This window comes from Vidua chalybeata, chromosome 3 (assembly GCF_026979565.1).
Source record: "Vidua chalybeata isolate OUT-0048 chromosome 3, bVidCha1 merged haplotype, whole genome shotgun sequence".
NCBI classification, from domain to species: Eukaryota; Metazoa; Chordata; class Aves; order Passeriformes; family Viduidae; genus Vidua; species Vidua chalybeata.
Window position 1 is genome coordinate 92,999,870 of NC_071532.1, and position 12,602 is coordinate 93,012,471.

General features: G+C 37.2%; 1 protein-coding gene across 9 annotated transcripts in view; it reads right to left on the reverse strand.

The window, feature by feature from the left end:
• The window catches only part of DLGAP2 (DLG associated protein 2), a 449,026-nt gene that overhangs the window by 15,881 nt on the left and 420,543 nt on the right, over nucleotides 1-12,602 (reverse strand). For all 9 annotated transcript variants that reach the window (XM_053938073.1, XM_053938076.1, XM_053938074.1 and 6 more), the window contains 3 exons: nucleotides 11,490-11,839; nucleotides 2,081-2,166; nucleotides 442-857 (listed from right to left, as the gene is read on the reverse strand). In XM_053938073.1, coding sequence (XP_053794048.1) covers nucleotides 442-857; nucleotides 2,081-2,166; nucleotides 11,490-11,839 — 852 coding nt within the window. The remainder of the gene's footprint in view (nucleotides 1-441; nucleotides 858-2,080; nucleotides 2,167-11,489; nucleotides 11,840-12,602) is intronic.

Sequence of the window (12,602 nt, forward strand, 5' to 3'; positions counted from 1 at the left end):
CCTGTAAAGGAATGGAAACATTTTTTAAATGGCTGCTCACTAAGAGGCAAAATCCCAGGTTTCAGGAAAAGGGCAAAACAATGTTCATGTAAGACCACCCTGTGTGCTCTGGCAAATGGCCAAGACTGAAGCCATATAAGTGAATGGTAAGACTGTGTCAAATTTGGAGCTGTGGATGGAGCTATTGCACCATGTAAGCTCCATGTAATACCAGACTTTGATCCTGCACTGGACTCTAGAGTTGGCTCTTTAACTACTTCCACAAAACCTTACTCTGGAACGCACCATCTTGCGCAGCCAGCTGCAGGACAGTGTTCTTATGTATTATGGTTCTTTTCTCCTACAGAATGAGTGAGGACAAACCACAGCTCACTGCTTTATCCTAACATTTCATATTTTAGTAATCATCTGTATACTGAAAATATACTGAAATGTTCTTACTTTCTTCAGAAAGATCATTTTCTTCTGCTTCTCTTTCCATTTCTTTGCACCATCCTTCCATTCTCTTAGTTTCAGTGTGTAGTAACTTCATAAACCAAGATCCGTCCCGTCGACAAGGAGACATTCGACCAGTCTCTACTGTCTCAATGGCTGGCTCCAGCCAGGGTTCTGGTGGTGGAAGGTTTGAGGTGTCAACTGGGGTCCTATAATCTTCTCTGTAACTGAACAGTCCCTGTGTCCGTACAGTTCTCACTGCACTATATTGGGTGGGTGTGCTGGGCTCTGAGTGCTGCTGGAATGATGAGCCAAACTGAAGTCCCTTATCCTCCATGGTGATGTGTCCTGGAAAACCCTCCAGTTCCAGGTCAGCCTGGACAGCTGCTGTTACACTGTTCGAGCGCTTGAATCGTCCATGTCTTGGTGAAGGGGGAAGAAAGAAAAGATATTAAGACATATAAATAATGTATGTGGTGGTACAGAGGCACAGAATAATGTGTCAGTGAGATGGAATGGTTTCTATTCTTCTCATTGGGCTTTATGTTAAACATTTTTTCTTTGTGTATAACTCACTAAAATTAGATGGTGAGTAGCAACAGAGCAGAGAGGAAAAAAATGCACAGTGGAATCATTGATCTAAGCAAGGGTACAAAAGAAAATAATTTAAATTGTCTCTGGAAGCAAATATTGATTTGTTCTCATACTACAAAATAACACGTGCTGTTACTAAATAAACTGGAAATAACTAGCAAAACTAGGACTTCCTGATAGAAGTCTGTAAAGTATATGTATAAAAACTTTCCAATGTTCAGAATTTTAAGTAGGAAGATCTGAAAATCTGCTCAGTTAGGACTTTTGAGAATCCTGTAATTAAAGAAAGATAATACCAGCATGTTTAAGACTGTGGGTTGGGGTTTTTTTTGGTCTTATAGGGTGCCCATTAAAAGTTGATTTTCCACTGTTATATGACACTGAATAATGACATTTTAGAAAAGCTTTGTGTTAAAATGTTAGATAGAGAAGCAAAGATTATTTGTGAAATCTTTTGACATTGGAGTCCATTGTATCAAATTATTTGTAGTCAGTGATGGCAAAAGGCAATTAGCAGCCTGATACTCTCAGACAGCTGCTGTGAAATGAGATAATGGTCCTGGTCCAGTACTTGACAAACAGTACCTACCAGGGTTAACCTGTGGGTCAGTACATGGGCCAGCAGCTTTAAAAAACTTTAAAAGTGAACAAATCAGAAAGCTGATTCTAGTTTAGAATAAAGGTACCGTCCTAAGACTTTTGTCTCCTTTTGTGGACTGGGGAAGCCTGGATCAGCATGAGGAGTCCTATCAAAGGAAGACTGTTCCAACATGTAGCTCTTAGTATTTGTTCTGACAATAATTATATTAAGCCACTATTTCAATTTAATACTTTAATTTCCTTCCTCCAATTAAAAGCTGGAAAGTTAGATAAATGTGAAGCAACTGCTAAGTAATCTCACAAATTTTACCAAAAGATAAACATGCTTATAAGAAATTTGGCATTGGGGATTATTTAGTGGCAGCACCTGTCAGGTGTTATTTATTAAATCAGTTTACAAATGTATGTTGTGTTATGAAAGACTACAGATTTTTGAACATGCTTAAATTACCGTTTTTCATCTTCCACTTGAATTCCAACAGAGTGGTATTCCCGTAAGCCTCTGCTTTCAGTATCTGAATCAGTTGCTGTTTCCACCTAATTCAACACAAAAGATACATCTGCAGAGTGAGCATTGACAACTCAGCACAATTTTGCACACACTCATTCAAAATTAATTATGTATTTCATATCTTACTGCTAAGAAGCACCTAGCACAGTCAAATAAATGCAATAGGTATTCAGTCTGGTATTATTGTTTTGGTGCTGTACCTTATTAAAGTTTTGCACAAATTCTTCTGCTATGTAATTCTCTATTTCAAATCCAAGCCGAAGCAATTACTCAGTTTGGTGGGATCAGAGAGTAAGTATGGTCTGGAAGGGCTGTTATTAGAATGAGGAATCCACAGGGTAACTCTGTTTTATGTTATTATAAACCAGTCTCATTATAGTCCTTGATTTACAAATTAAAATAAAGTCTGAAGTATCCCCATAAGCTTGCAAGTGATAAAAAGAAATGGAGCAATGAAATTTTATTGACAACTATGTTGACAAATATAAGGCCATTAAATGATGTAAGGAATAGAGCAGAATGCCCTATCTCACCTTTTTTAAATAACACAGTCCTGAAAATGCTGTATCAAGCAGGCAATTTATGCACTTTTTATAGCATTCCCATCTGAAATACACTTACCAAAATATATTCACAATAGTTTCCTTCAAGACTGAGACTTGTGTTTGCCAGTTTCTGTGGGATTTTATATAGCACTCCCCACCACCACACCGCCCCCAAGTCTTTGACACAGACAGAGCAAGTGCTGCAGTATGCAAATTGTACTGAATCAAGGGAGAGGCAGGAAAAAAAAAAGAAAAAGAGTAGAACTGACTTTTCCTTTTGAATAATGTTTTCACTGTTAAATAAAAAAAAAACTATTATCAACCAGTTTTCCATATGCACACTCCATGTGTGAATTCAAAGATTATATCTGATGATAAAGATAAGAAAAGTTTTACCCTTGCAGCAGTCACAGGCATGTCTGGAAAGAGCCTGATGGTCTCTGCAGCTGTGCCTCAGCTGCACAGTCCCAACCCCACCTGGTTTCTGAAGGGATCCAGGGACAAGGTGGGAGGAGGGTGGGAAATAAGTGCATATGTGGACTATACTTCTTGAGGAAGAGAGTTTCTGGTAACTTCTCCTTCCATCTTTAAGCCTTAGCTCAGCATACATTCATGCATAGGTGAATGGAAGGGAGCTCCAGCCAGCAATGAGCACACGTTCATATTTACATGTGTGTATGTCTTGGAGATGTTAATCAGAACAGCAAGTGCAGGAATCCTCTAGTAAATGTTAATGGCATGCTTGAACTGCACAGTATAGCACCAGGCACCTTATAAATGTCTGCAAGTATCTGAAGAGAGGGTATCAAGAGAATATTTCCAAGCTTTTCTCAGTGGTACCAAGCAATAAGACAAGAAGCAATGGGCAGAAACTGAATACGTGGAAGAACTCCTTTGCAGTGTGAGTGACCAAGGACTGGAGCAGATTGCTCAGAGAGGCTGTGGAGTCTCCTTTCCTGGGGATGTTCAAGAACCATCTGGATACACTCCTGTGCAGTGTGCTCTGGGATGACCCTGTTTTAGCAGGGAGGTCAGACCAGATGACCCAGTGTGGTCTCTTCTAAACCGACCCACTCTGTGACTCTGTAGTGAATAAGAGCAGACACAAAATGCTTAGACTGTGGCTCCTGGTTGCACCTGTAGGAGTGCTAGTGGGAAGATGATGTCCAAGGTGGGCAAACATTTTCTGGAGGATGTTGTTTGATGTTGAAATCCATAACAACGATTGGAGTGATGAGGAAGTCTAAACTGTTTCTAAGAGCTGTGGTACTGGGGTTCATCCCAAAGCAAACAGTCAGTCTGAGTTAAATCATATAATTTAGGAACAGATTGACCAGAGAAGTTGTGGATACATTATTTCTGGAAGTGTGTTTGAGGCCAAATTGGATGGGACCCTGAGCTCCCTGGTCTAGTGAAAGGTGTTCCTGCCCATGGAAGGGGGTTGTAACTAGAAGTTCTTTAAAGTCCCTTCCAACCCAAACTATTCCATAAATCAATTGTATTTTATTTTTTTATTGGACTCGGTCCAAAGGAAAAGACCATCATAATTTCTTATTACTTCCACTTGTTGATCAAGTTCCTTGAACTTGTTCGACTGAACTGCAACTCCAGATGATGGTGTCAGTGATGTAGGCACAGGCTCTACAGGTTACAAGTCTTAAGGTTTGACAAGGGAAAAGAGGTTTTGGGTGGCTAGATTGAAGAAGTTGAGCAGATAGGAACAAAGGATTTATCAGGGCCTTCTGCTCACTCGCATGGCTCAGCATGGAAGGACAGGACATTGTGGCCAGTTCACACCTAAGACAAAGCCAGAGAGATGAAGCCAAGCTGACATCTCCTCACATGTCAGTCTTTGCCTTCAGCCCTTTCCAATGAACTGCACTCCTTGAAAGACTAATATCCTAGGGATGAACATTTTTATATAATGTGCTCCTTGCTATCTAGGGAGTGAGTCCTGAGGTATGAGGGGTAGGCCAGGTTCCTGAACACAGAAATAGGGTGAGGAGGGTCAATGGTATCATAGTTGTGGGGGCAGCATACGGCTAGTAGCACTCTGGAGGTGAGCAGTGGCCAATGGACAGAGAATAGACTTTTGATTTCCACGGAGATTGCTCAGCAGCTCAGACAGAGTGTTGTTGGAAACATGATGATGCAAAGACATAAACTAGGAAAGGCCCCTACAGAGAACATCAATCAGTCCATCAATTTTTTTCTGGAACAAAGCAGGCAGACTTGCAACACACACCCTTCTTCATTATTGCATATCAAAAACATACCTGTTTTTGCCAGCTACATTGGTTTAGTAAGAAATAGCAGGTCTTCTTTTGAACTCTGCTTCTGATATGTGGAGGCAGATTTATCTTTTACCTTTATTTGGAATGGGTTGGTATCTTTCTATTGATGCAACTCATTGAGAAAAAGTTTTTTATCTGTCTGTTTTCAAGTGTTTTCTTATTGGCATTTTACCTGGAGATATAATCCTGAGTAATTTACCTAATATGCAATTGATACCTAGAATTCACAGACAGAAATTAAGTAATATGCTCTAAAATTTTATTCCAAAAATTATCAGAAAAATGATGATCCAGGTATCAAAATAAAAATTATATCACTTATCTCTAGATATAAACTCTTGCCAAATTGTCCTTCCTCCAGCTTGCCAAGACTGACACTAACTAAATGACCTGATGATTGCCTTGATATTTTAATGCTTTCATTTTGTCACTATGCCTTGTAACAGCACAATGCCGATTTTGTGTGTGTGTGTGTGTGTGTGGGTATGCAGGCAAAATCTAGCATTGCAAATATTGTAACGACCAATAAAATGTAAAATGGAGGCAAATACCAAGACAAGTAAAAGTGGAAAATAAGACAGTAATTTGCAATCATAAAGAAAAAAAAAAATGAACAAACTGCATTGCTGTATGACAGATATTATAAAGACTCCTGCTAGAAAACAGCAGGAAACTCTGTCATCTGATTGGCCAGGTTAAACTCAAATGAGCAGAAGATAAAAAGTAATACATTTGGTTTGATTGTGTGACTATTGAAACTCAAATATGCTTTACTAAATCTGTTATTATAGTCCTTGATTCATTATTGTTTTAATATTTACACGGGTTCTAAAAGCCTTATTATTTTCAAATTAGCCTACAGTCTCAGTAAAGCAAAACAATGTGAAGAATTTTCTCTTTATATGTTTATGACGGAATCTCACACAAAAGAGGAAAGAAAAAATAGGCAGTCATATCAAAAGCAGAAGAAAGGAGTAGATCTAATATAGTAAATCAGCTTCCTCTTTCATTGCAAAAATAAAGAGCCAAAAGTTTCTTAAAATTGGCATTTTATGCTATTAAAAATGTTGTCATATGTGCTTATGTCCACTAGGCTTATAATATTAGTAGCATATGTAATGGAGCACCTTGAGATTATTTCTATCTTATCAGTGATCCTTGTGAGTCCCTTCCAACTCAAGATATTCCATGATTCTGTGATTCTATGTCTTACCTTTCACAAAGACCTAACTGTCCCCTCCACATTCCTTGCTGTCAGTACAAGGAGCTGACAATACTATCAATCCTCAGAGATCAGGAACTGCTGATCTTAATTTGAAAACTAAGTATCAGATACTAACACTGTTAGTTAGTGTTAGTGTAGTAAAGGATCCACAAGTAAATTATATGAACGCAAAATTATTTGAATAAATGCAAATCACTATGGCAAATAACTCACTTGTAATAATCAATCTTAGTATGTTTATATGCACTCATTCTAGCAAAGAATGCATGAACTAAATTATTCTTTCAAAGTATTTACTATGCTTTTTTAGATAATATTTTAACTACTCTAAAAACAATATTTATTTCTGTCTTCTAAAGTCTTACTCTGCTCTTAAACATGAGCACTGCAACTGCAATAACATTGCAGCATCTTAAAAATTCCAGTCTAAGCTTCTGTGCATACTGCCTCAAAGGTAAACTTGAAGTTAATATATTCAATGCATAAGAAAACAGATTTTAACCTGTTGGCTTTTGCTTCACTCCCATAAACATTAGCAGGAAGAGTCCTTCAGGCCACATTAGCTCTCCCCATGCGACTTCTCTGCCCTCAATGGGTTTCCACTGTTGTAACCAATTTATTCTATAATTAGAGTTTAATAAACAATCTCTCTGATGAGGTACAGGAAGGGAAATAATTCACCCTTCCTCTTTTGCATAGACTTCTCAGTGATAACAAGACTAAATAGAGTAGAAAACACTACTTTTGACACTAGATCAAGTACATGTAATTGTGAATTCAGATAACCACTCTTAGGTATGGGGAGACCTTATTTGTATGCAGTGACTTCAAAGTAGGAAAGACACTTGAAATAAAACTACAGTACTAAAGTACTAACAGCTATTGCTTTACTTAACTGATGGAAGATTTTAACCAGACAAAAACATACACTCTTTCAAAATAATTTTTAAAAACCTGGCAAAATAAACCTATACTTTAATGCTTGTGAGATTTTTGTGTCTCACCATGGAGCTACATTTTGCCACTGTGCTACTTCCCAGCTGAACATCTGGACTACTCAAATATGTGGCATGGCACAGTAACTGCTAATTATCAAAAGGAGCAGCTTGAAATCTTCTCTGATCTTCTAAGAAAGGACTTTTTACTAAAAATACAGGCCGGAATTTAGAAATGGGATTTATGTCAAGCTTATACGAGATTGTAGAAAGAAAATAATGTATACAGTAGAGGTTACTGATAATTTTTTTGGTGCATTTAATGCTAAGTGGCAAATTGCTCTGAAACAACACTGACTTCAGTGACTTCTCCAGGCAACTTCATACACTCCTCTCACAAAAACAGTCTAACAGTCATTTTAGGAGGAGAATAAACAGTACTTACTTCCATAGCTGTGGATCATTTATGATCCAAAGACCAGCGTAATCAATGCAAATATTTCTTTTGATTGCTGTGTATACACTGAAGTAGAGCACTGACAGAGATGGTATAACCTAAACTGTACAAAGAAAATGTAGGTGCCTATCTAAGTACATTTAACATATGGGTACTAAATGCTTTGTGTTAAAGGAAAATTCTAGTTTGAGAGTGCAGAATATCATTAACAACGTTTTTACTATGTGACAGGAATAATTTATATATATATATATATATATATATATATATATATGTATATATACACTCACACACACACATATATATAATTAAATTATGCAGAAGATCTCCTTTTTTTACAAAAAACTTAGGCAAGCAAGCTATTGCATTAATCTCCCTGGATACAGCCTTTAATTCATAAGAAGGATTTGTTCAATGTAGATTCTGGAGATTATAAAAAACCCAGTAGGTATTTTGAAGTGTGATCTTCTGATGATAAATGAAGATGACTGAGTCCATTCTCTACGCTACAATTAGGGTTTGTCTCCAAAAATGCAACTGTGAATCAGCCTTCACACTTAGAATATTTGCTTCCATCTCATTTGTTTCTGGGGTTTCTGTTCATTTTGAGAAGCCTTGAAGTCTTTTAAAGAGAGAAGAAACAAAGGACTGCATGTTTAGAAGACTTGAAATAAATAGGAGGAATTCCTTGACATGTTTTCTCATATATTTCACATTCCCAATGCTTTTAATATGAAATAGTTTATAACTAGAGCAGATTTGAAATGTTAATAATTAGCATATATAGCAGGATGTGCAAAAGAGCGAGGAAAATCCTGGAAAATATCTTAGCAACAACCTTGTTCTCATTTAGCCCTTATTTTACTCTTGACAATCTCTACTCTCCATTTTAATTCACATACTTTGATTAGTCTTTTGCTGTCATGATGGAAGACAGATATGAGGTTTAGAGCTACTAGTATTACAAGAGTCTCGTTCTTTTAATATCCATATATTCTTTCAATTGCTGAATAAATTTTTAATCTCAAAATCAGTATTTTTAATAAATTTGAATTTATAAGTCAGCAATTTTTTCCCAGTGCTTATTGACATGCCTGACAAAATTTGTCTTGATTTATATATGTCAATGGAAAAAATAAAACCCAACACCCCCCCCCGCCCCCCGCCGCCAAAGCCTCCAGCTATTTTCTAAAAAAGCTTAATTTCCAAAGTATTTATTTTTTTATTCAAAATTCCATCTGGGATAGGACTAACACACGGTGAGATGGATTAGTGTATGTGTGCTGTTCTCTCTCTCTACAGGCAGGTCTTAGAGATGTACAGTAACTCCAGTGCTTCTCTGGGAGCTTGGGTTCTCTGTGCATGTGAATACCAACCCTATTGGCATATGCCTAGAATGCCAGGGCTTTTCCAAAGGACTTCTATTCACTACATGTACACTACACAAATCATATATCTCAAAGACATGGAAGCCCTAGGGTGGGTCCATTGTATTTCCATTTGCAGTGTTACCACTGGTCACTCTGTACCTTTGTTGCTCTCTGCTCCTGTATGAAGCTCTCTTGGCAAACGTTCTCCCATCAATGTGTTAAAGGAGTGGAACAGTAAAAAATGCACAAATTAACCATCCTGATAGCAAATTAACTAATGCAAATAAATGCAAATTCAATGCATTACCCTGGCATGGCACACTAATGAGAAAACAAGTCATTTAGTCAATCAAGGAAATATGCAAATAAAAAACATCCTTTTCCAAGGTACTTTGACACTGAAGTCTAAAAGAAATTAAATACTGCAACTGTACTCTGAGTGCATAAATTACTATTTGTGTAGTTTGCAATAAGAACATTCTACCTGTGTTTTTATTCTGTACAAACTTGGCAATAGCAATATAACAAAATGTATTTCCTATTTAAAAATACTGCAGAAATGTATTTTTCTCACTAATGTGATGTTTGAAACTTAATGCTGAAAAGAATCCCAAACAACTAAAATGTGCTCACCGTACTGTTGAAAATTCAACTTTATCTAATGCCAAATGGTACAGCCAAGCAGTTTGCATTTTTTGAAAGATAATAAACAGCTCACCCTTCTAAGACCTGCTGTTGTAAGCAACATTTGCCTTTCTCCATGTGTGCATCTGAGGACCAGTGTTACAGTCTTGCAGCAGACAAGTTGCTTCGAAAGATCTGCTGCCCCCAAGGAAATCATTGTATAGGTGTTTTTGTGGATTATAAGCACATATGATTAAATACAGCACACATAAAGAAGGGTCATGGCCCAGTGAAAAGTACCGGTAGAACTAGTACCTGTAGTTATAAACAGGATCAAGCGATATAATCAAAGTTCCAGAATTAATTACTGGAATATGACCAGCAACTGACCAAATCAAGACACCAACATTGATAAATACCACTGTGCACAGTTGCTGTAAAGGAGAGATAAGAACAGCACTACATACTATTCCTTTCTGAATAGTAAGTTTCAGGTTAGGAGTTAAAAGGTACCAAAGATTTCTTTGCTGATCCTTTGAACTTTTCAGTGTTATCTTCCATGCTCCTTCTCTGAACAATTTAGGATACACTAATTACTTTGTAAAACATTTGAAAAGTAGGCATCTGAATATTTTGCCATGGTTGTTAAATTGAATTCTACATTTCTGCATCCAAAGAATCAGAAGGAAATACTTTTATGTCAAGGAAATGGACAAACAGCTTTCTGGCAAAGCTGATTCCTTCCCATTAGTCTAATGCATTATGGAAACTCAAAATTACAGCATGCTAAAATGTTAACCTGTAAAGTTCAATCAGCAGCTGTGACATGCTTAACCCAAACACTTTTCTATGACTACATTATAATATTAATGGAAAAGCAATTACTACTTTTTAAAGAAAATCACATTCCTTCTTTTATATTCTTGTATATTTCTAATATACAGTCACTCACTGGGCTTTTTTACACAGATGATTACCTTCTCAAGATCTATGTTGCTGTCTCCACAATACCTATGTCAAAATAAATGTCAGTTTCTCTATAGCTAATTTAAAAAAAGTAAGTGCAAAAGTGAACCCAGTGATGTAAAAGGCAATATTCAGCAGAATAAAAGTCTAAATTTTCCTCCACTCCTGTCTCAAAGGACTTCACATTCTTTGCAAGTTCATCTTTCCAATTTTTATTATGATTTGGTATTTCCTAAGGATTTGAACAAATGACCAATTCTAGCTATTTAGCAGAAGGAATAGCAATCATAATTTGCATTTGGAATTGTCTTATTTCGTTTGCCTGAAACAACAGAACTTGACTAAGCTTTCCACAGTCTGACACACATTTTGTCAGGTGAAATAAATAGTGTGGGTTTTGATGGACAAACAGAAGAATGCTCAAAGACTGTGTTTATTTTATTACTTGCCATCTCTAATTATGCTGTATCTACAGAACATTTTTTTCTCTTTTTTGATACCTTCTTCCAAGCACAACTAAAAGGGCAAGTGTCTCTTTTTAGGTAGAATACTTAAAGATTTTACTTATTTTCCAAGGTCAAAAGAGAAATAGAATGGAAAAACTACAGTAAAGCATTTTAAAGCTGGTGAAATCCTATAAAAAGTACTGTTAATTCATGGAGGGAAGGAGATGAACATGCTGTTCACCTGTAGCTCTGCAGTATAATTTTCATATCAAGTGTTAATGACAGGTAACCTCCCTAGAGATCTATTCATTCATTTTCTCCCAGGTACAGTGTATTAGCCGAAGACTTTTCTGCACAGCCATGATGTGAATTGCAATTAACGCTAAGCAGCCAGAGGTTGTTGGTTAGATTATTAGAGCAAGTGAAGCTGAATGACTCACTCAGTGCTATTTACAGAAAGACAAGACAGGTGTTTGTGATGGATTACCTGGATCCCTATAGAAGAACGACGACTCTTAAGGAACTCCTCTGCTTTTGTCACAAGGATGGCCTTGTCACTGGTTCGTATGGAGGCGCTCTGGCTCTCGGCCACGTGGCGCTGGGCAGCCGCTGTCTCCAGGGCGAGGTTCATGGCCTTGTTGCTGTCTAGGCTGTCGGTGGAGTTGTACATCCCTCGCCCATCCTGCGGCCACGGGGATATCCTCTGAGTCCGGCTGTCGTGGTACGCATCCTGGGTGGATTCTGTGCTGCTCTGTGCCGTGACCGAGATCAGTGGCTTGGAAGTGGTGCGAGGGGGTACTGGTGGTGGTGTTTTTTTGTAACTTGTATAAGTTACAGCTATGGAAAGAATTAAAGGAAAAAAAAAAGCAGAAAGAAAAAAAGAAAGAAAAAAGGAAAGAGAGAAATCAAGATTAATCTGATGGAAACTTGACAGCAGAAATCACCTTAAGATTGTGCTACTTAAAAATTATGACGGTATAGTGTAGTGCTCTTCATGAACCTTGCTATTATTTGAAAGTGTCACTCAGAGTCAGATGGCTATCCACAGAAACATTTTATTTCAACAAGGAAGAAGGAAGGGGTGGAAATGGGAGTCCCAAATTACAGTGAAGATGAAAGAGAGTTAGCGAGGATATGTGTGTTAAGACTTGTGCTGGGTAAGTACACACTGAGGCTTCTGAGATTAAGGGATAAAACTCATAAAAGAAATTCAGGAAGATTTTTTTCCCCTTGTTCTTATTGTCTGAATGGTGAGCTTTGTATGGATACAGTATACTAAGAAAATAGCATCAATATACTGGAACAAAATATTATTTAACAACTTATACTTTATGGTATGCCACACTATAACCTTTTAAAATCCTTCCAGGTACACTGGTTGGAATTAGGTAAGGTTGGCTACTTACTTGTGCAAGAAGCATATATTAATTTTTTTTTTTCAATACAGTTAATAAAAGGAAATTCAAAGCATGTTAAAAATATTGTAATATATGCAAAGCTATTAAGACTTAGCGCAGTTTTGAGCTGGTTTAACATAGATTCTGTCTTCCAGCATAAGGCTCAACAAAACATCCAAGAAAACTCTACAGATGCAGAACTG